Source organism: Nomascus leucogenys, chromosome 9, assembly GCF_006542625.1.
Source record: "Nomascus leucogenys isolate Asia chromosome 9, Asia_NLE_v1, whole genome shotgun sequence".
NCBI lineage: Eukaryota > Metazoa > Chordata > Mammalia > Primates > Hylobatidae > Nomascus > Nomascus leucogenys.
Window position 1 is genome coordinate 113932332 of NC_044389.1, and position 24771 is coordinate 113957102.

Consider the following 24771-nt stretch of genomic DNA (forward strand, 5'->3'; position numbering starts at 1 on the left):
CTCAACAGTCCACATGTCACTGACGGCCTGAGTGAGATGGTGGCTCCCACCCCTGGCAGAGTCAGTAGCAGCCGCCCACCCCAGCTCCCTGTGGCCTTAGATCCTGGTCCCATCTGCTCCTCCACTTCTGGGACCCCCGCTGGGAGGCAGCCCCCCCCACCAGGATGGCTGAGAGAGGAGGAGGCCTGGACCTGGAACCCGGCAGCTGCTCACAAACCTTCCTGGGGGAGGAAACTCAGGGGGGCTGGTCGTGTCCTGTTCTGATTAAAGCGGCGTGGGGAAGTCTGGTCACTTCCTGAGCTCAGGAGCAGTCCATTCCCACCAGGGAGGGGGCAGTGGGTAGACAACAGCACCAGGACCATGGAGTTCTCTTCAGGCACAGAAACGGGCTGCTGGGAGAAGCTGGGGTGAGCGGAGAGAGCAGTGGACATGGGCAGGAGGCGGGGGCTGTGCTAGACCGCTTTGCCTGGAAGGAAGGAGACTGGACAGACAGACCCCAGCTGCAGAGCCACGGGGGCAAGGATGCCGCTGGGCCTCTGCGGGGCACTCCCCCTGTGCTCAGTCCCTCCCAGCCCCGAATGCTCCCTGGCTGTCACTGGTAGCTGCTGACACCACCCTTTTATCTCATAAAGATAGATCCCGCGGTGGGGCCCAGAGAGGGCAGATGCCCTCAGGGCTCAAGAACTAAGTTCTCAGGGGAGAAAAAGTCACATCAGAGGAACAAGTGTGTGAGAAGTGAGAAGTGCTCATGACCAGCCCAGCACCGTTTGCCGTGGGGAAGTTGATTTTATTTAAGATGGGAGGGAGGTCTGTTTCTGGCGTGACATTAATTTGCGTGTCACCTCTTCCAAGAAATGGTCTGGACATGTATTTACCAGGTAACTCCGTGGACGTGGCCACGATCAGCGGCTAACAAGTCTCTGTGCTGCCCTCACTTCGCCTGGGATCCGGGCCCAGCCGGTGGCTGTCACATCCCAAGGCTCCTGGGCGTCCACAACATACCCGCCACCTCCAGCCGAAGGGCCTGGATGGTGGATTTGTTATTGGATCGGCAACACTGACCCGTCTAATGACACGGACTCCCTAGGGAGCCCCTGCTTGGAGTAGTTGGTGAAAATTCTGACTCGTGTCCTCAAGGAATTCACCATCTAAGTGCAGAGAAAATACACATCCACACAGACCTGCTAGAGCAGAGCAAACAAACATTGGCTTGTGTCTTCCAGCTTCTCCTTAAACAAAGTGATGGATACTATACTTTAAGGACATCACGTTGGGGGTTGTTTTTGAGGTTTCTTTGTTTTGTTCGTTTTCAGTCCCTGAAGAGAGTATCATTTTTGTGGATGGGGTTCCTTTGACTATGGTTAAAATGACACATCCAGCCTCCTTTCTGTGTTAGTGTGACAGGTTCATCAGCTCCTGTCCTGTGTTTCTGTGTTAGGGTGAAGGGTTCATCAGCTCCTGTCCTGCCCTGATCCCGTTGGAGGACAGGAGAAAGCACAAAGGTGGTTAGAGGTTGGGCAGGAAGCCCAGGCCGCAGCCAGCACTGCCCCCACTCACAGGGGACCTGGGACTCAGAGGTGGAGAAAACTGCCCTGGTAGTAAGTTTGACCTCAAAACTCTGCTCCTATGGTGCCTAAGGAGCATTTCAGCAACCTTAAGGATAACAGAGGCACTTTGAGTGCCATCTCAGGCCGCCATGGAGCAAATGGGAATCCCTCAGGTGGGTGGTCACCCGTGACGGCCTGGGCACACAGAAGCCTCGCTTCCCAGCTCTCAAAACGCAGTTTCCAAGGTTTCCTAACCCAGGGAAACCGCTGTTGTGAGACCCTGAGAAGGCCGAGAAGGAGGGAGACGGGGGCCATGGGCCGCGCTGCTCTGACACTGTCTGTGTCCCCAGGCCTGGACGCTCGGCAGGCGCAGGTCGTGGCCCTGTCCTCGGGGACCAAGTGCATCAGCGGCGAGCACCTCAGTGACCAGGGGCTGGTGGTGAATGACTGCCACGCGGAGGTCGTGGCCCGGCGGGCGTTCCTGCACTTCCTCTACACGCAGCTGGAGCTGCACCTGAGGTGAGCGGCTGGTGACGGGCTCCAGGGTAGGCGGACGCCGCGGCTGGGGGCTGCCAGGGAGATGCCTGGCTCAGAACACGCTTCCCTCTATCCTGGCACAGGGTGAGCCAGGAAGCATCCCTTTTTATTCAGACTAGAGACATCCCTGGCGCACCAATAGAGCCACCGTGCGGGCTGGGAAGATGCTAAAATTCCAGGCTTCCTCCTTACTCCACGTTTCCCTCCAGAAAACACCTTTGCAGCCCTCGTCCTCCCGGGCAAGGCCACCCTCTCCTGGCCTCGGTTCCCCACGCCCCCTACATTCCTGCACTGCCCCCTTTTCTACCGTTGCCCTCAGAGAACATGAGTGCAGTGTCCAAGGAGTGGCTTGGAGACGCGCTGTCTTCTTGCCTCCTGTGCCAAGTACCTGTGAAGAGGCCGCTGAGGCCCTGAGAACTGTGCCCCAGTATTGGAATTCCCAGGGTTCCATGGCCTGCTCTGGCTGTCAGGCAGAGGTGGCTGACATGGGGCAGCCTCCTGTCCCTGAGACACCTTAGACGGGAGCGAAACCCAGGTGGTTTGCAGCACGTGGCCTCTCCGACACACCCCCAGGCTGGGCCGTTCAGTCCCGAGGGCTCACTGTGGGCTCCTTGCCCGAAACACCCCCGCCTGTGTCTCCTGTCTACACTTTTACATCCCTTGAAGCCGTCTGTGTTCCTCAAATCCACAAGTAATGGGACCTTGGGGGGCTTTGGCAAGGGTCATCTCCGTGCCCATTAGCTGTGCAAAAGCCACACAAAAGGAGAAAGGCCCACGTGTAGCCCTAAAAGCAGACGCTGCTGAAAACAACACCTTAACACACTCAGCTCATTTTTTTTTTTTTTTTTTTTTTTGAGACGGAGTCTTGCCCTGTCACCCAGGCTGGAGTGCAGTGGCATGATCTCAGCTCACTGCAGCCTCTGCCTCCCGGGTTGAAACAATTCTCCCACCTCAACCTCCTGAGTAGCTGGGACTACAGGCATTCACCACCACGCCTGGCTAATTTTTGTATTTTTTAGTAGAGACGGGGTTTCATCACGTTGGCTAGACTGCTCTCAAACTCCTGACCTCAAGTGGTCCACCCGCCTCGGCCTCCCAAAGTGCTGGGATTACAGGCATGAGCCACTGCGCTCAGCCCACACTCAGCTCATTCTTATCTGAGCCTCCGAGCAGGGAGCCACAGGTTGAACCCATCCCTCAGTTCCCTGAGGCCTGCGGGGTGCAGCAGGAGTTGGATATGGGGGAACAGAAATATCTCCGAATGTAGGGAAGGATTTCTCCTAAATGTCCACCTGCTCAACTGGGACTGTCTCCAAGATCCCTCGCTCTTGTTTGTGTCAGAGCAGGCAACTGGGCCAATATTTACCAGGAGCTGGTTACATGCTTGGTGCTGTGCCACCAGCTGGGGAATCCATAGACAGGTGCACCCGACGCCTGCCCTGCATGGGGAACCAGCACAGGGGAGGGGGGTCCAGGGCAGCCACGTGGCTGACAGGCCCTGTGCCGGGGCCCAGGCTTGGGACACATTTGCCAAGGGTCCTGGGGGAGGCAGCTGGGGCAGTGGGGGACGGTGGCTGTGGGCAGAGTGCAGGCACAGAGGCAGGAAGGTTGCTGGATGCCGCAAGGGCTTCCTGTGGAGAAAATGTCTGTTCTGTTGCCTGTGTGATCTCAGGGCCCCACAGAACACAATCCATCACCCATGGGGCAGAACACGCGAAAACAGCAAGACCGGCAGAAAGTAGATGGCCAGGAAGCAGGGGAATAAACACCGGAAGGGAAAACACGGGAGCAGGGAATAAACACCGGGACGCAGGGAATAAACACCGGGACGCAGGCAATAACCGGAAGGGAATAAACACCGGGAAGCAGGGAATAAACACCGGGACGCGGGGAATAAACACCAGGAAGCGGGAATAAACACGGAAGCGGGAATAAACACCGGGACGCGGGAATAAACACCGGGACGCGGGAATAAACACCGGACGCAGGGAATAAACACCAGATGCAGAGAATAAACAGCGGGAGGCAGGGAATAAACACGGAGCAGGAATAAACAGCGGACAGGAATAAACACGGACGCAGGAATAAACACCGGGATGCAGGGAATAAATACGGACGCAGGGAATAAACACCGGATGCAGGAATAAACACAGGATGCAGGCAAATGAACGCGAGACGCAGGAAAGAACACGGAAGCAGGAAAAACACGGGACGCAGGGAATAAACACCGGGACGCAGGGAATAAACACCGGGACGCAGGCAATAAACACCGGGAAGCAGGGAATAAACACCGGAAGCAGGATAAACACCGGGACGCGGGGAATAAACACCGGGAAGCGGGGAATAAACACCGGGACGCGGGGAATAAACACCGGGACGCGGGAATAAACACCGGACGCAGGGAATAAACACCAGATGCAGAGAATAAACAGCGGGAGGCAGGGAATAAACAGCGGGACGCAGGGAATAAACACCGGGAATGCAGGGAATAAATACCGGGACGCAGGGAATAAACACCGGGATGCAGGGAATAAACACCAGGATGCAGGCAAATGAACGCCGAGACGCAGGGAAATGAACACCGGGATGCAGGGAATAAACACCGGGAAGCAGAGAAATAAACACCGAAGAAGGAAATGCAGGCGCATTCGTTCAGCGCCCGCTATGGTGGGGCTGACGTGGGGCTGCTCAGCTCGAGCTTCACAGCTGGTGGGGGTTTTGCAACAGGCCGAATCATTCACCATCAGAGAGAGGCTGGGACCTCTCCTGCCCCACCTGGGTCATGGCTGGATGCAGAAGGAAAGCCGTTTCCCCGCGGCTCTCCACTCCCGCCTGTGCTGGTGACTGAGCCCAGGCCTTCCTACAGCTCCTTTCCTCCTTTTAATCACGCACAAGCTGCCAACTTAGGCTACATGAAACCCAACAGTCCACTGTGAGGTATGGCCATGAGCAGCACTGGCAAATCCACAGAATCACAGGTGTATAGATAGATAGATGTGGGTGAACAGCAATGGGAAAAAATGGCTTGGTAAAAGATAATGGTGGGGCCGGGTGCGGTGGCTCACGCCTGTAATCCCAGCTCTTTGGCAGGCCAAGGCGGGTGGATCACCTGAAGTCAGGAGTTCAAGACCAGCCTGGCCAACATGGCAAAACCATGTAAAAATACAAAAATTAGCTGGGTATGGTGGCATGCACCTGTAATCCCAACTACTCAGGAGGCTGAGGCAGGAGAATTGTTCGAACCCAGGAGGCAGAGGTTGCAGTGAGCCAAGATTGCACCACTGCGCTGTAGCCTGGGACAAAGCGAGACTCCATCTCAAAAAAAAAAAAAATAAAGATCATGGTGGCTCACACCTGTAATCCCAGCAGTTTCAGAGCCTAGGACAAGTGGATTGCTTGAGCCCAGGAGTTCCAGACCACTCAGGGCAACAAAGCAAGACCCTGTCTCTATAAAAAAGTAAATAAATTAGCCTCACATGGTGGTGTGCACCTGTAGTCTCAGCTACTCGAGAGGCTGAGGCAGGAGGATCACTTGGGCCCAGGAAGCCGAGGCTAGAGTGAGCCATGATCGCGCTACTGCACTCCAGCGTGGGCAGCAACAGAGCAAGACCTTATCTTTAGAAAATAATAATAACCCTGACAGGTAAATGTCGAGGGGGGTAAGAAAGCGGGGTTTCTGCCAGTCACTTTCGCATTCACGTAGTTTCATTGCTGCCTGTTCTAGAAGTGTTGGTGCAGGGAAAAGACACACTATGGGGTATAAAGAAGAAAAAACCTGGGGGCCAGGCACAGCAGCTCACACCTGTAATCCCAGCACTTTGGGAGGCTGAGGTGGGCAGATCACCTGAGGCCGGGAGTTCAAGACAAACCTGGCCAACATGGTGAAACCCCATATCTACTAAAAATACAAAAATGAACTAGGCATGGCGGCACATGCCTGTAATCCCAGCTACTCGGGAGGCTGAGTATCGCTTGATACTCAAGGCAGAAGAATTGCTTGAACTCAGTGGCTGGAGGTTGCAGTGAGCCAAGATCGCACCATTGCACTCCAGCCTGGGCGACAGAACAAGACTCCATCTCAAAAAAAAAAAAAAAGGAAAAAGATAAAGAAAAAACTTGGGGAACAACTCTACAAAACACGACTCAAGCGTTCACCTGGTTGGAATGTTTCTGGTTTGGTTTGTAATAAATGACCCCAAACCTCTTTGTGACTCTAGCAAGCGGCGCGAGGACTCGGAGCGATCGATATTTGTACGGTTAAAAGAAGGTGGCTACCGGCTGCGAGAAAACATCCTCTTCCATCTCTACGTGAGCACCTCCCCCTGTGGAGACGCAAGACTCCACTCTCCCTATGAGATCACCACAGACCGTAAGAGACAATGCTTTTACCTTCTGTAGGCCAACAGCCCCCAGCTCCCTCTATCTGGGACTCTCTCCTGGGCTTTCACAGACCAGTGTGGGGGTGTGGTGTGTGGGGCCCTTGGGTACTGGAAGGGGATTGCGTCTACAATTAGTGGGATAACCATGCCTCCAAAATCTTAGTCTGAAATGCCCAAGTGATTGGCAGAAGAGCAGTCTGAGGCCTAAAATTAGCTACCTAATTGCCATAGTTCTCTGCTTTAATAACTGAGACAATCTCTGTACCCTGGGCTGGGAAAATGGAATGAAGGGAAGGCCAGTGAGAGTTACGCAGGCTGGGAGCAAATTCCAACTGGCTCTGCTTGCCTTCGCTCACAGTGTTGGAGGGGAAAAAAGCTCAGCTTTTGCAACCAAGCCAGGGATGAGTGATTCCCTGCAAAGGGGTCTCCCCAGGTGAACTGTAAAGTTCCATTGCAAACCTGCCCTGTGAGCATTTATTGGTGGGAGTGGGACAGAATGCATCCACGCAGCCCCCGCCCCTCTGTCCTCTCCATCAGCAAAGGGCAGTGATGCTGTGATTGCCAGGGTCGGAGGGCAAGGCATGGGGCAGGGTGGGGCTCTCCCTTGATGCCACCCTTGACATCAGCAACTCCATGATAAAAGAAAAGGTGCTTCAGGGAAACTCCTCTCTTTCATTTTAATGATGAAATCCTATTGCTTAGTGCTATCTGCATATGTCACACACATATGTATATACCACATACACCACACACATACCACACACACCACACACATGCCACATATACCACATGCATATATCACATACACTACACACAAACCACATACACCCCACATATACCACACCACACACACCCTACACACACTACACACATACCACATACACTGTACACACCACATATACCACACATGCCAGACCACATACACCACGCACATCACATATACCACACACCACACAAATAGCACATACACCACACATGCACACCACATATACCACACACGTCACACACACCATATACACCACATGCATATCACATACACTACATGCATGCCATATATGCCACATATGCATACCACATACACTGCACACAGCACATATACATGTATGCCACATGCAACCACACACCACACACAGACCACATATACCACACACGTATACCACATATACCACGTGCATATCACATACACCACACACACATTCACATGCTCCCACACCCTTTCCAGAAGCAGCTCCAGGTAGATCTTTCAATGCAGGCAATGCATGTGGTGTATGTGGTATGTGTGTGGTGTATGTGGTATGTGTGCAGTGTATGTGGTGTATGTGGTATGTGTGTGGTGTGTGGTATGTGTGCAGTGTATGTGGTGTATGTGGTATGTGTGTGGTGTATGTGGTGTGTGTGGTGTGTGTGGTGTATGTGATATACGTATGATGAGGGGTCCAGTCCTGATAAGGGAGGAAATCTCTGGTAGACATACATGGACAGCACACGGCTATTAAGGCTTGGCTCTGGGCTGACTGTCCTCCGGTGGAAGGCTACATGGCGTCTTAATTACCAAGGTAAGGAAAATTAAGCATTTTTGTAACACCCTGCTGTTGTCCAGGCTTGTCATGCAGCCTCCACCAAGGACAAGAAGGTGTGGGGAAAATGGTGTCTTTAATCTCACATGAGCTTAGCCTGATTCTGCAGTCCTCACAGGGGATGCTGGCCCAGAAACATTCCTCCTCCTTTTTGCGGACTTCCCTCCAGCCCCACTGCTTTCCCTTTGGGATGGCTGGATAGGGTTCTCTGTAAGTGAATTTGGGTAGCATTTCCACACCCTTTGGAAATTAAATGAGAGAATCCCGTCAAACTGGGAATGAAGAAAAGGAAGCCTGTTCAACAACAGGGACTTTTAAAGGAACTTCCTGCAGGAGGGAGAGAGAGGCAGGGGTGGCCTGAGTACCTGAGAAGTGGACACAGCCCTCCCCAGAGGGAAGGGAGCCCAGTGTGGCCCCACAAGATCACACAGGGCACCCCCCCCACTACCAGGCCAACTCAGGAACAGAGAGACAGAAAAACCACCAGGAGTGGCTTCATTTTCACTGGACATATTCAGTAAGCCAGAGCTACATGATACCAGCTCACCCTATAAAACTGTGAAATCTGGTGTACTGCACAGCTATTGGGAATTTTGTGAAATCTGGTCCATTGGACAGCTACTGGGAATTATCTTTCCATTCTTCTTTAAAGGGTTGGCATCGTAAAGACCCAACTAGGAACCCTCAGAATCGAGAGGAAAAGTCCTGCCAAATGCCTGGGGTTGGCACTAATTTATCCAGCCTCTTCCTTGGCTAATGTGTCCCTGGTGGGAGTTGGGAGAGGGCTGAGTGAGAACAGCAGGAGCCTTGTCCATGCCTGAGACCCCATGTCTCCACAGGAGACAGTTCTAGTCCATTGGGCCTCCCACGTCTCTGTACATCGATCACCAACTGCAGCCTCTCCAGCCAGCCCTCACTTCCAACTGCAGTGTCTGTGCTTTAGAAAAACAAATACATTCTCCGAGGCACCCTGAGGTTCACTTCCAGACACACAACTCTTTTATTTCATGGTGCTTTTAAGAAGTGGCAGGTGCTGGTAGGAGAAAAAATAAAGCATTTTTCTCATATTTTTGCAGCAGATATGCCAGGCAAAATTGAGAAACTCCTGCCTGTGCTGTGCCTCTACATTGGGCTGGTGCCGTTCCTCTGCTCTCCTATGTGGAGAGCGTGGAGAAGGAAGGTACTTGGTGAACTCTCCTATAACAGGGACTCGTCTGCCAAAGTCACTCAGTAAAGGCAGGAGAACTCAAGTTCCTGCTGTTCTCTGCTTGGAAGGACCCTTCAGAGAGCAGGCTCTGCATCCTTCGAACTGCCTGAGGAAGGCAGAGACCTTCAGGAGTTGTACAACTCCTGCCATTTCCCCTGCAGAGAGATGCTTTAAGCTCCTTTACAATAAGGGGCAGAGGCCTCCACGTTGCTAACTCAGGCGGTGTATTTCTTTGTTACCCTTTAAAGAGGGTGGGACCATGGATAAGGGGATGCAAGTGGCCAGATTTTGCTGTGAGGGGCTCCTCCAGGGCTAACCAAGGGCAGTGTCAATGGTGACAGGCCCCCAGAGGAAAGGCTGGCGGCGGGAGCTGGACATCTCCAGTTTGCACTGTTCCCAGAGGTCTGCAGCTGGCACTGCCTCCCTCCTATGGATTAACCCTGCAGAAACCCAGCAGCACTTCCCCTCCAATTCAGAGGCCCACACTCCCAAAAGAAGCCCAGGGAATGAAGGAAGCCCTGAGGGCCATGATGTTATTCTCACAAATGCAGCGGCCACAGAGTACAGACAGCTCAGTCCCCTCCACCAAGACCTTTGCTGGGGCCAGAGGAGCTCATCTGAAACCGAAGGAGACTCTGGACGGAGGTCTCAGTCTTCTCCAGTGCTCTCTGCCTCTGACCCCTTCTGGACCTGCCGTGTCTCCTCTCACCAGCACAGTGCTTGGTCCTGGTCACTTCAGCTCATCCCTTCCTCAATCTCCCATTTGGCCTGCATCGAGCTATTGTGCATCTCCACAGGGGCCATGCCTGCTAACCTCTCTCTCAACTGTGCCAGACTTCTCCTCTTTCTCACACATATATACCCATACATACACGCACATAAGCACATGTGCACACACACATAAGCACATGTACACACGCACAAACATACATAAGCATGCATGTGCACATACATGTACATAAGCATATGTGCACACATGAACATGCATACATAAGCACATATGTGCACACATACGCACATGTGCAGACATAAGCACGTGTACGCACACGTACATAAGCACGTGTGCACACAAACATGTACATAAGCACATCTGCACATACAGATACATAAGCACGTGTGCACACACAAACATACATAAGTACATGTGCACAAACATACATAAGCATATGTGCACACACAAGCACATGACAGGTATCTGATGCATCTATCAATATAACTATGACGTGATTAAGTCAAAGAGAAGTTTCATGCCCAGTATTGTTCCCCCTTCTTTTAAAAATGAAGGAACACAGAGTACAGCATAAGAAAAAATTTCTGTAGATAGGTTTAAATAATCATTACGGTAAGTGTCATGTAACCAAAGGCCCAGGAGAGAGGCGAGTCTGACTTGGGGATTCTAGGAGCACACTTCTGACTCTCTGGTGGCTGGTGAGCAGCTGCCTCCCAGCAGCAACCTGCTCCAACAGCTCAGCAGGACCAGGGGTTCCCCGAGCCCCAACCACCTGAGGCCCAGGCTCAGGGGCTCCAAGTCTTAGACACAACACGAGGGCCCTGGAGTTGCCATCAAGCCCCACTTTCCTGAGATGCATGTGGCTCAGGAAATTCTAGATGTCCCCATTTTATTTTTCCCCTCAAAAACATCTGTCTAGATAGATCATAAATTCCCCATTCCTGGAGGCCTTAGACATGGTATCAGTGCCAACTGGTCTCAGGTATTTTGGGGGCTGTGTCGCCTGCTAGCTTCAGAAGGCATTCATTCAAGTTTGTTGTTTCTAGCTCTAGCTTATCTATCAGGGTCCCAGGCCGGTGTTTACCAATGCAGCTCACCTCATGCACTCTGGCCAAGATTCTGATACATTTGGGGCAGAGAGTTATCTAAGACTCTAGTTTTCTGAGCACAGGTCGGGTTTTGAGCCACGAGGTTTGAACTCCTTAAAGTTCAAAGTCCTCAGACTGGGCATTTGTTGCCTTGCTTGCTTTGTAGCAAGGGCTTGGAGGCGTAGACGGCCTGGTAGCCCGTCTGTGTGCAGAGGCCAGGCAGAGCTTATGGCCAGACTCCCTGCTCTGTGGCGTCACGGGCAGGAAGGAAAAGTGTTTGTGGTGCATCGCGTGTGACCGAGGGGAAAGTTGCTTTCGCGACAGAGACTGCAGACTCAGTCTTCAATGTCATGCGACCCAGGGCTACTCCATTCATCTAAGGTGACTCAAAACTGCCACATCTGTGGCTTTCCCCTGGACCTAGAAGGGCCAGGTCAGTTAAGATAGGGACAAATGCCTGAAAGACATTTATTCCCACAGCCAGGAGAACATGCTGCATGTGTCTATGTTAGAGTCAGGGTTCCAATGACTGCTCTCAGCGCAGACTCACAGAGGGCGACGGGTCCCTTAGTGGCCCTAGGAGGCCTGGGATAGAACTCAGGCAGTTCTGAAAGAGCCCAGATGGAGCAGAAGATGAGGATCTCTGTGCTTCACTGTGGTTGAGCAGCTTCTCTCCTCCCAACCCACCAATGACCTGCCTGCAACTTCTTTCTTGGCATGGTTTTTAAATAACCTGGTAAACTCAGTTCTTACAGCCATTTTCTGAGAACTTAGCAGCCTAAATGCTCCAGTCTGTGTCCAGAAAATGCCAAGAAAAATAGATTACGTCGTATATTTACCTACAAGTTCATGCTATGAGCCTAGTACATTTGTTCTAAGCCAATTCCATTCAACGATTAGAAAGGTAGTTCAAGAGATTTAACCAAAATCCCATAGGAAGTCAGGGAATATAAAATACAGTTCCTTAAATTCCTGTCTTCAGATTTTCCCACTGAGTTACAGAAATATGCAAAATATGATAATATCCGTGCATTGTAGGATAATGAATTTTAATGGCATTATAATCCAGCATCATCACTATCATCATCAATCAAATAAGGCAAAGTGCACCCACATGGCCACATGGTAACCACTGTGGATATTATTATTACAATGAATACTGGGTTGCTTCACAGGCAGACTTTCTGGGATATGCCTTTTGAAGACAGTTTGAAAATCTAAAATTTATTTGGTGTATAAAAATATTTTCTTCTTTTCTCATGCCTGTGGTTTGTTTCATTTTTGGTGCTCTCTCTCCCCCTTGTGATTGTAGCAACCATGCAATGCTTTTTAGATAAATCTTTAGCTCCCCAGGGGACAAACCTCTTGATGTTTGTCTCCAACTCCTTTTGATTCTCCCCTAAAAATAAAAGATTCACTTGAACAATTTTCTAAAGCACATCCTCATTTAGAAATGAGGATCTAGGGGGAGGAGCCAAGATGGCCAAATAGGAACAGCTCTGGTCTACAGTTCCCAGTGTGAGCGACGCAGAAGACGGGTGATTTCTGCATTTCCAACTGAGGTACCAGGTTCATCTCACTGGGGAGTGCCAGACAGTGGATGCAGGACAGTGGGTGCAGCGCACTGTGCATGAGCCAAAGCAGGGCAAGGCATCGCCTCACCTGGGAAGCGCAAGGGGTCGGGAGTTCCCTTTCCTAGTCAAAGAAAGGGGTGACAGACGGCACCTGAAAAATCGGGTCACTCCCACCCTAATACTGCGCTTTTCCAACAGGCTTAAAAAACGGCACACCAGGAGATTATATCCCGCACCTGGCTCGGAGGGTCCTACACCCATGGAGTCTCGCTGATTGCCAGCACAGCAGTCCAAGATCAAACTGCAAGGCAGCAGTGAGGCTGGGGGAGGGGCACCCGCCATTGCCCAGTTAGTTGTTTGATTAGGTAAACAAAGCAGCCGGGAAGCTCGAACTGGGTGGAGCCCACCACAGGTCAAGGAGGCCTGCCTGCCTCTGTAGGCTCCACATCTAGGGGCAGGGCACAGACAAACAAAAAGACAGCAGTAACCTCTGCAGACTTAAATGTCCCTGTCTGACAGCTTTGAAGAGAGTAGTGGTTCTCCCGCACGCAGCTTGAGATCTGAGAACAGGCAGACTGCCTCCTCAAGTGGGTCCCTGACCCCTGAGTAGCCTAACTGGGAGGCACCCCCAGTAGGGGTGGACTGACACCTCACACGGCCCTCTGAGACAAAACTTCCAGAGGAACGATCAGGCAGCAGCATTCGCAGTTCACCAAAATCCACTGTTCTGCAGCCACCGATGCTGATACCCAGGCAAACAGGGTCTGGAGTGGACCTCTAGCAAACTCCAACAGACTTGCAGCTGAGGGTCCTGTCTGTTAGAAGGAAAACTAACAAACAGAAAGGACATCCACACCAAAAACCCATCTGTATGTCACCATCATCAAAGACCAAAGGTAGATAAAACCACAAAGATGGGAAAAAAACAGAGCAGAAAAACTGGAAACTCTAAAAATCAGAGCACCTCTCCTCCTCCAAAGCAACGCAGCTCCTCACCAGCAATGGAACAAAGCTGGATGGAGAATGACTTTGACGAGTTGAGAAAAGAAAGCTTCAGAGGATCAAACTACTCCGAGCTACAGGAGGAAATTCAAACCAATGACAAAGAAGTTAAAAGCTTTGAAAAAAAATTAGACGAATGGATAACTAGAAAAACCAATGCAGAGAAGTCCTTAAAGGACCTGATGGAGCTGAAAACCAAGGCATGAGAGCTACATGACGAATGCAGAAGCCTCAGTAGCCGATGCGATCAACTGGAAGAAAGGGTATCAGTGATGGAAGATGAAATGAATGAAATGAAGCGAGAAGGGAAGTTTAGAGAAAAAAGAATAAAAAGAAACAAACAAAGGCTCCAAGAAATATGGGACTATGTGAAAAGACCAAATCTACATCTGATTGGTGTACCTAAAAGTGATGGGGAGAATGGAACCAAGTTGGAAAACACTCTGCAGGATATTATCCAGGAGAACTTCCCCAATCTAGCAAGGCAGGCCAACATTCAGATTCAGGAAATACAGAGAACACCACAAAGATACTCCTTGAGAAGAGCAACTCCAAGACACATAATTGTCAGATTCACTAAAGTTGAAATGAAGGAAAAAATATTAAGGGCAGCCAGAGAGAAACATCGGGTTACCCACAAAGGGAAGCCCATCAGACTAACAGCTGATCTCTCTGCAGAAACTCTACAAGCCAGAAGAGAGTGAGGACCAATATTCAACATTCTTCAAGAAAAGAATTTTCAACCCAGAATTTCATATCCAGCCAAACGAAACTTCATAAGTGAAGGAGAAATAAAATACTTTAGAGACAAGCAAATGCTGAGAGATTTTGTCACCACCAGGCCTGCCCTAAAAGAGCTCCTGAAGGAAGCACTAAACATGGAAAGGAACAACCGGTACCAGCCACTGCAAAAACATGCCAAATTGTAAAGACCATCAAGGCTAGGAAGAAACTGCATCAACTAACGAGCAAAATAACCAGCTAACATCATAATGACAGGATCAAATTCACACATAACAATATTAACTTTAAATGTAAATGGGCTAAATGCTCCAATTAAAAGACACAGACTGGCAAATTGGATAAAGAGTCAAGACCCATCAGTGTGCTGTATTCAGGAAACCCATCTCACGTGCAGAGACACACATAGGCTCAAAATAAAGGGATGGAGGAAGATCTACCAAGCAAATGGAAAACAAAAGAAGGCAGGGGTTGCAATCCTAGTCTCTGATAAAACAGACTTTAAACCAACAAAGATCAAAAGAGACAAAGAAGGCCATTACATAATGCTAAAGGGATCAATTCAACAAGAAGAGCTAACTATCCTAAACATATATACACCCAATACAGGAGCACCCAGATTCATAAAGCAAGTCCTTAGTGACCTGCAAAGAGACTTAAACTCCCACACAATAATAAGGGGAGACTTTAACACCCCCGTCAACATTAGACAGATCAATGAGACAGAAAGTTAACAAGGATAACCAGGAATTGAACTCAGGTCTGCAACAAGCAGACCTAATAGACATCTACAGAACTCTCCACCCCAAATCAACAGAATATACATTCTTTTCAGCACCACACCACACCTACTCCAAAATTGACCACATAATTGGAAGTAAAGCACTCCTCAGCAAATGTAAAAGGACAGAAATTATAACAAACTGTCTTTCAGACCACAGTGCAATCAAACTAGAACTCAGGATTAAGAAACTCACTCAAAACCACTCAACTACATGGAAACTGAACAACCTGCTCCTGAATGACTACTGGGTACGTAATGAAATGAAGGCAGAAATAAAGATGTTCTTTGAAACCAATGAGAACAAAGACACAACATACCAGAATCTCTGGGACACATTCAAAGCAGTGTGTAGAGGGAAATTTATAGCACTAAATGCCCACAAGAGAAAGCAGGAAAGATCTAAAATTGACACCCTAACATCACAATTAAAAGAACTAGAAAAGCAAGAGCAAACATATTCAAAAGCTAGCAGAAGGCAAGAAATAATTAAGATCAGAGCAGAACTGAAGGAAATAGAGACACAAAAAACCCTTCAAAAAATTAATGAATCCAGGATCTGGTTTTTTGAAAAGATCAACAAAATTGATAGACCGTTAGCAAGACTAATAAAGAAGAAAAGAGAGAAGAATCAAATAGACGCAATAAAAAATGATAAAGGGAATATAACCTCCGATCCCACAGAAATACAAACTACCATCAGAGAATACTATAAACACCTCTATGCAAATAAACTAGAAAATCTAGAAGAAATGGATAAATTCCTCGACACAGACACTCTCCCAAGACTAAACCAGGAAGAAGTTGAATCTCTGAATAGACCAATAACAGGCTCTGAAATTGAGGCAATAATCAATAGCTTACCAACCAAAAAAAGTCCAGGGCCAGATGGATTCACAGCCGAATTCTACCAGAGGTACAAGGAGGAGCTGGTACCATTCTTTCTGAAACTATTCCAATCAATAGAAAAAGAGGGAATCATCCCTAACTCATTTTATGAGGCCAGCATCATCCTGATACCAAAGCCTGGCAGAGACACAACAAAAAAAGAGAATTTTAGACCAATATCCTTGATGAACATTGATGCAAAAATCCTCAATAAAATATTGGCAAACCAAATCCAGCAGCACATCAAAAAGCTTATCCACCATGATCAAGTGGACTTCATCCCTGGGATGCAAGGCTGGTTCAACATACGCAAATCAATAAATGTAATCCAGCATATAAACAGAACCAAAGACAGAAACCACATGATTACCTCAATAGATGCAGAAAAGGCCTTTGACAAAATTCAACAACCCTTCATGCTAAAAACTCTCAATAAATTAGGTATTGATGGGACATATCTCAAAATAATAAAAGCTATCTATGACAAACCCACAGCCTATATCATACTGAATGGACAGAAACTGGAAGCATTCCCTTTGAAAACGGGCACAAGACAGGGATGCCCTCTCTCACCACTCCTATTCAACATAGTGTTGGAAGTTCTGGCCAGGGCAATCAGGCAGGAGAAGGAAATAAAGGGTATTCAATTAGGAAAAGAGGAAGACAAATTGTCCCTGTTTGCAGATGACATGATTGTATATTTAGAAAATCCCATTGTCTCAGCCCAAAATCTCCTCAAGCTGATAAGCAACTTCAGCAAAGCCTCAGGATACAAAATCAATGTGCAAAAATCACAAGCATTCTTATACACCAATAACAGACAGAGAGCCAAATCATAAGTGAACTCCCATTCACAATTGCTTCAAAGAGAATCAAATACCTAGGAATCCAACTTATAAAGGATGTGAAGGACCTCTTCAAGGAGAACTACAAACCACTGCTCAATGAAATAAAAGAGGATACAAACAAATGGAAGAATATTCCATGCTCATGGGTTGGAAGAATCAATATTGTGAAAATGGCCATACTGCCCAAGGTAATTTATAGATTCAATGCCATCCTGATCAAGCTACCAATGACTTTCTTCACAGAATTAGAAAAAACTAAAGTTCATATGGAACCAAAAAAGAGCCCACATCACCAAGTCAATCCTAAGCCAAAAGCACAAAGCTGGAGGCATCACGCTACCTGACTTCAAACTATACTACAAGGCTACAGTAACCAAAACAGCATGGTACTGGTACCAAAACAGAGATATAGACCAATGGAACAGAACAGAGCCCTCAGAAATAATGCCACATATATACAATTATCTCATCTTTGACAAACCTGACAAAAACCAGCAATGGGGAAAGGATTCCCTATTTAATGGTGCTGGGAAAACTGGCTAGCTATATGTAGAAAGCTGAAACTGGATCCTTTCCTTACACAAAAATTAATTCAAGATGAATTAAAGACTTACACGTTAGACCTAAAACCATAAAAACCCTAGAAGAAAACCTAGTCAGTACCATTCAGGACATAGGCATGGGCAAGGACTTCATGTCTAAAACACCAAAAGCAATGGCAACAAAAGTCAAAATTGACAAATGGGATCTAATTAAACTAAAGAGCTTCTGTACAGCAAAAGAAACTACCATCAGAGTGAACAGGCAATCTACAGAATGGGAGAAAACTTTTGCAATCTACTCATCTGACAAAGGGCTAATATCCAGAATCTACAATGAACTCAAACAGATTTACAGGAAAAAAACAACCCCATCAAAAAGTAGGCGAAGGATATGAACAAACACTTCTCAAAATAAGACATTTATGCAGCCAAAAGACACATGAAAAAATGCTCATCATCACTGGCCATCAGAGAAATGCAAATCAAAACCACAATGAGATACCATCTCACACCAGTTAGAATGGCCATCATTAAAAAGTCAGGAAACCACAGGTGCTGGAGAGGATGTGGAGAAATAGGAACACTTTTACACTGCTGGTGGGACTGTAAACTGTTCAACCATTGTGGAAGTCAGTGTGGCGATTCCTCAGGGATCTAGAACTAGAAATACCATTTGACCCAGCCATCCCATTACTGGGTATATACCCAAAGGACTATAAATCATGCTGCTATAAAGACACATGCACACATATGTTTATTGCGGCACTATTCACAATAGCAAAGACTTGGAACCAACCCAAATGTCCAACAACGATAGACTGGATTAAGAAAATGTGGCACATATACACCATGGAATACTATGCAGCCATAAAAAATGATGAGTTCACGTCCTTTGTAGGGACATGGATGAAACTGGAAACCATCATTCTCAGCAAACTATCGCAAGGACAAAAAACGAACCACCGCATGTTCTCACTCATAGGTGGGAATTGAACAATGAGAACACATGGACACAGGAAGGGGAACATCACACTCCGGGGACTGTTGTGGGGTGGGGGGAGGGGGGAGGGACAGCATTAGGAGATATACCTAATGCTAAATGACGAGTTACTGGGTGCAGCACACCAACATGGCACATGTATACATAGGTAACAAACCTGCATGTTGTGCACATGTACCCTAAAACTTAAAGTATAATAATAAAATTTAAAAAAAAAAAGAAATGAGGATCTAAAAACTATCCTTATTTACCTTGATATTGACCTCAAAAGACAAGGGTTTTATCTAGGGTTTTATATAGGTTAATAAGCACTGTAATGAAGAGTCTGATGACTTGGACTGTCAGAATTGGACCAGAATGTTTGGATGGATTTGGGAGCATCTATGTAGACAAAGCAGTCAGGAGTTTGAGGTCCTACGCTTTCACTGTCTCAGGCACACTCTAAATCCACTACAGATCATTTAGGGCCAGCTTCCTGCAATTGCTGGTTGGACTGGCATTTTTTTCAGCCTTAAGTGGCATCTTCAACTCCTTCCTACCTCTCACAATTAGCCAGGAAAGAGCCAGAGGAAATGGGCTCTGCAGGATCACCGACATTCAAGCCACCCTGGGGCTGCTCAAACTCATCAGGGAGCCTGTGGAGAAGGCAGCCCAAGACTGAACACCTCCAAAAATAAACACTCAGGAGCATCTCATGCACCTGGCTCCTCAGGCAAAATTAGTCTAACTTGAAAGCTTTGGGTTAACTCCTAGGAACTAGTTGTTAACTAAAGCCAGGCCTCCCTGTTGTCATGGCATTAACAGGCTATCAAGTGTACTTCATGGAAAGTTAGTTGTGCAGTAGCAACTGGTAAAAATTTAGGAAGGCCTTACAATATAATAGGCAACTTTCAAGATCTCGAAAAATACCACAATATTTGAAACGTTGGGAGAATATAAGCATACTATAATTAACAGAAATGGAGGGACAGCAACAACCACATTCCCTGAGAAAATATCCCCCAAATGGAAGAGTAAAGTCCCTAATATTGTGGTAATGTTGTGGAAACTGTTAGGTGTGATGGCTCCTCCATGCTTTCAATGTTGCCTTCCACAGAAAGTTGATGTTCATAAAGACCCCACCTGCAAAAAGTCAGTTTAAACCAAGTGTTTTGAGTCATACGAACTATTTTATGTTCAATTTATCATCACCACCACCATCACCACCACCACCACACCACCATCACCACTACCACCACCACCATCACCACCATCATCACCACGATCACCATCACCACCATCACACCATCATCACCATCATCACCACCACCACCACCATCACCACCATCATCACCACCACCATCACCATCACCATCATCACCACCATCATCATCACCACCATCACCACCACCATCACCACCACCACCATCACCACCATCACCACCACCATCACTGCCATCACCACCATCACCGTCACAACCATTACCACCACCATCACCACCACCACCATCATCACCATCACCACCATCACCATCACCATCATCACCACCACCATCATCACCACCATCATCATCACCACCATCACCACCACCATCACCACCACCATCATCACCACCACCACCACACCACCATCATCACCACCATCACCATCATCACCACCACCATCATCATCACCACCACCACCACCACCATCACCATCATCACCATCACCACCATCATCACCACCATCACCACCACCATCACCATCATCACCATCACCACCATCACCACCACCATCACCATCACCACCATCACCACCACCACCATCATCACCATCATCACCATCATCACCATCACCACCATCACCATCACCATCATCACCACCACCATCACCACCACCATCACCACCACCACCACCACCACCATCATCACCACCATCACCATCACCACCATCACCATCACCACCACCCATCACCATCATCACCACCACCATCACCATCATCACCATCACCACCATCACCACCACCATCACCACCACCACCACCACCACCACCATCACCATCATCACCATCACCACCATCACCACCACCATCACCACCATCACCATCACCACCACCACCACCATCACCATCACCACCATCACCATCATCACCATCATCACCATCACCACCACCACCATCACCACCATCACCATCATCACCATCATCACCATCACCACCACCACCATCACCACCATCACCATCATCACCATCATCACCACCACCACCATCACCACACCACCATCACCATCATCACCATTACCATCATCACCATCACCATTGCCATCATTATCTTCACCATCATCACCACCATCATCTTCACCATCATCACCACCATCATATCACCATCTCCACCACCACCATCATCTTCACCATCACCATCACCTCCATTATCACCATCACCACCACCATTATCATCACCGTCACCATTAAAGCTACAAAGAAAAGATCTGTGCTTTATCTGGGGAAGGGCTGGGCATTTATTTGCTGTGCCTGCCCAGGCTCAATACCTCTCCTTGGCTCTTTTTTCCATGAATGACTCAAAGACTGGTCCAAATTTTATCTCATCAAGTAACTAGTTGGTTACAAAGTGAAAAGCCACCTGAAGCCTCTCAAAGGGTTTTTTCTCCAAAGAATGCAGCGATCTTTCTTCCCAAAGCACAGCCTTAGGTACTATGAATGTATAGTGAAAGAATGTCAGTTCTTAGAGACAATTAGAAAATACACTGGAAATTACTTGGGATCTTTAGGAGAAAGTTCCTATATAAACCCAAGCATTAGTTACCATTCAGCACTGTATTAGTCCATTCTCGCATTGCTCTAGAGAAACATCTGAGACTGGGTAATTTATAAAGAAACAAGGTTTAATTGGCTCGAGGTTCCACAGGCTGTACAGGATGCATGATACTGGCATCTGCTTGGCTTCTGGGGAGGCCTCAGGAAGCTCACAATCATGGCAGAAGGTGACATGGCCAGAGCAGGAGTGAGAGGGCGGGGGAGATGCCACACGCTTTTAAATAACCAGATCCGATGAGAACAATTCACTGCCACGAGGACAGCACCAAGGGGACGGTAGTAAACTGGGCATGAGAAATCCGCCCCATGATCCAGTCATCTCCCACCAAATTCCACCTCCGACACTGGGGATAACATGTCAACATGGATTTCGGTGGGGACACAGATCCCAGCCATATCAAGCACTGTCAGTGGGGGAAAGTGAGGGGGAAATTCCACTTCCACAGCTTCTAAAACTTCAATAGGAACTTTCTAAAGAAAGCATTTAATATTCACTTATGTTATCACATGTATGTAAATGATAGAATCACTGTACTATTTTATATATAATTCAAATGCAAAGCAGTGGGCCATTTCCATATTACAATATAATCCAGATTTAACGTACACGATTTTGGCTGGGTGCAGTGGCTCAGGCCTGTAATCCCAGCACTCTGGGAGGCTGAGGTGGGTGGATCACCTGAGGTCAGGAGTTTGAGACCAGCCTGGCCAACATGGCAAAACCGCATCTCTACTGAAAATACAAAAATTAGCCGGGTGTGGTGGCGTGCGCCTGTAATCCCAGCTACTCAGGAGGCTGAGGCAGGAGAATCTCTTGAACCTGGGTGGTGGAGGTTGCAGTGAGCCGAGATTGCGCCACTGCACTCCAGACTTCCCCCTACCTCGACCTGATGCCCCGAGACCTCCCCCAACCTCAGTCTGATGACCTGAGACCTCCCCCAACCTCAGCCAAGCAGATGGCTCCATCTCAAACAAAACAAAACAAAAACATAAAAAATTTTTCCAAAGAAAGAAAAACATAAATTTAAGCTTCCTCTTGCTCATGCTAGTCCTCCAAGTAATTGTGGGGAATGTGGTATGGGGGGGGCGGGGGGTGTCAAGGGGACCCTGGAAAGGAGAACACAGAACACCTGAGGGACCCACAGAGACCCACCAGAGGCTCCGTCACTTCTGGGCCTCGTGGAGCTCCTGCCTATGGAGACCCTCAGTAATTAGGGGACACAGCAAGAGCGGAGGTGCCCAGGCAACCCCAGCACCTTCACAGGAGCCACCTCACCGACTCCCCACAGCCTGGGTGGCAAGCACTGCTATTACCCCTGTCGTTAGAGGAAGTAACCAGGTCACAGTGACTTTGAGACACTTTCCCAAGGTTACACAGCCAGCTGACCATGAAGCCAAGATTGACACTTGGACCAGGGTAAGAGCTGAGTCCCACTCACCACCTATTTCTGCACAGCCCTCCAGCTAAGCATAAACATTTACATTTTTAATGGCTGAAAAGTGAGAAAAATGGTATTTGACAACACCTGAAAGTGATACGTGCAACTGCGTGTTCAAGTCTGCGTCCATAAATGAAGCATTGAGGATGCAGTGGCCCCTTGCTGGCCTGAGCACGGTCCAGGCCGTGGCTGCACTCACACAGCAGAGGCAGGTGTTGGTGAAAAGAGTCTGGCCCATGAAGCCTGGGGTTTTTACCCCCTGACCCTTGACTGGGAAGTTGGCCCAGCCCAAGCGGGATGGTGTGGCTCTGGAGCCCACCCCTACATGGCGCTTACTTCTGAAGCCCCTTCCTCCTGCCAAATGCCCAGCCATGGTGAGGGGCCCTTTGACCTCTGTTGCAGTCCTTCCTCTTCTCCCACCTCCCAAAACCAAGGCAGCTTCCCTCTTCTCACCCCTCCCCACCCTCTTATCTCCTAGTGCACAGCAGCAAACACCTCGTCAGGAAGTTCCGCGGCCACCTGCGCACCAAGATCGAGTCCGGGGAAGGGACGGTCCCTGTGCGTGGCCCCAGCGCAGTGCAGACCTGGGATGGCGTCCTGCTGGGGGAGCAGCTGGTCACCATGTCCTGCACAGACAAGATCGCCAGGTGAGGCCCACAGCTTCCTCTCGTGGACATTGGCTGCGGCCGGTGCTGAGTGCCAAGCCCCAGGCTCCCTGCGTCCCACTTCTGGTGAGGTCAGAGATGCTGGGCACATGCGGTCAGGGCCCTGTGCCTGAGCCGTGGAACTCCACAGCTGTTCCGCGTGTTCAGTCCCACACCCTGAGGCCGAGGTGCCCCGAGTCCCCGAGGGATCAAGGCCCTGCCACCCCAGGCTGCCGCTGCATGGGGCAAACAGCCTGGCCTGAGGCTGCCGGCCAGTCGGGTGGCCATAGGCTAACTAGAAGCCAGGGCCTCCCTCCCCACTGGGCTTTCCACCAAAACCTGACTAACATCCAGGGACAGCCACAGGCCTTGAGGTCAGCTGGGTGGAACACCTCTGCCCCATCACCCCCTGAGATATTTTCTTCTTGGAAGGAGTTTTCAAAGCCTCCATGTGGAGGTCTCGGGGTGAGGTGCCTCGGCTGAGCTCTGTGCAGAGGAGCAGGAAGGGGCAGAATGGGCACCCGCCTCCCTCCCAGCACCTCCAGTCACTGCCATGCCCTGAGGTCCCAAGCTGCTCTGCCCTCCCCAACTGGCCATGCCCAGACCTCCCCCAACCTCCGGCCTGATGCCCCGAGACCTCCCCCAACCTCAGTCTGATGCCCCGAGACCTCCCCCGGTCTGATGCCCTGAGACCTCCCCCAACCCATCTGATGCCCCAGACCTCCCCCAGGTAGTCTGATGCCCTGAGACCTCCCCCAACCTCGGTCTAATGCCCAGAGACCTCCCTGTCCTCGATCTGACCCCCTAAGACCTCCCCTGACCTCAGACTCATGCCCTGAGACCTCTCTGGCCATGGTCTGACGCCCTGAGACCTCCCCAACATGGGTCTGAGGCCCCAAGATCTCCCCACATGGCCTGAGGCCCCGAGATCTCCCCCACATTGGTCTGAGGCCCGAGCCTCCCCCACATTGGCCTGAGGCCCGAGATCTCCCCACATTGGTCTGATGCCCTGAGGCCTCCCCAGTTGCTCTGATGCCCGAGTCTCCCCCAGTGTGGGTCTGATGCCCTGAGTCCTCCCCAACATTGGTCTGAGGCCCTGAGACCTCCCCAACATGGGTCTGAGACCCTGAGACCTCCCCGATGTTGATCTGAGGCCCCGAGACCTCCCCCACATTGGTCTGAGACCTGAGACCTTCCTCACATTGGCTTGACGCCCTGAGACCTCCCGAACATTGGCCTGATGCCCCGAGAGCACCATCCCCCAATGCAGCACATTTCTGTAACTTTGGTTTGGAAAACAGGGGTCACAGGTGTGGGGACAGCATGAGCTTCCCTAAAAGAGCCATGAACTCCCCGCAAGCCTGATAAAAAAACTAACAACAGCGTGGTCACAGGAAGTCTGGGTTGAGTGACCCAGAACACCCTTGGACACTCTGGTCGTCCTGTTCCTCTGTC

At 49.3% G+C, this 24771-nt stretch overlaps 1 protein-coding gene across 1 annotated transcript in view; it reads left to right on the forward strand.

Annotated features, from left to right (window-relative positions):
- The window catches only part of ADARB2 (adenosine deaminase RNA specific B2 (inactive)), a 536653-nt gene that overhangs the window by 477029 nt on the left and 34853 nt on the right, over nt 1-24771 (forward strand). The window contains exons 5-7 of the mRNA XM_030819367.1: nt 1898-2066; nt 6302-6453; nt 23151-23319. Coding sequence (XP_030675227.1) covers nt 1898-2066; nt 6302-6453; nt 23151-23319 — 490 coding nt within the window. The remainder of the gene's footprint in view (nt 1-1897; nt 2067-6301; nt 6454-23150; nt 23320-24771) is intronic.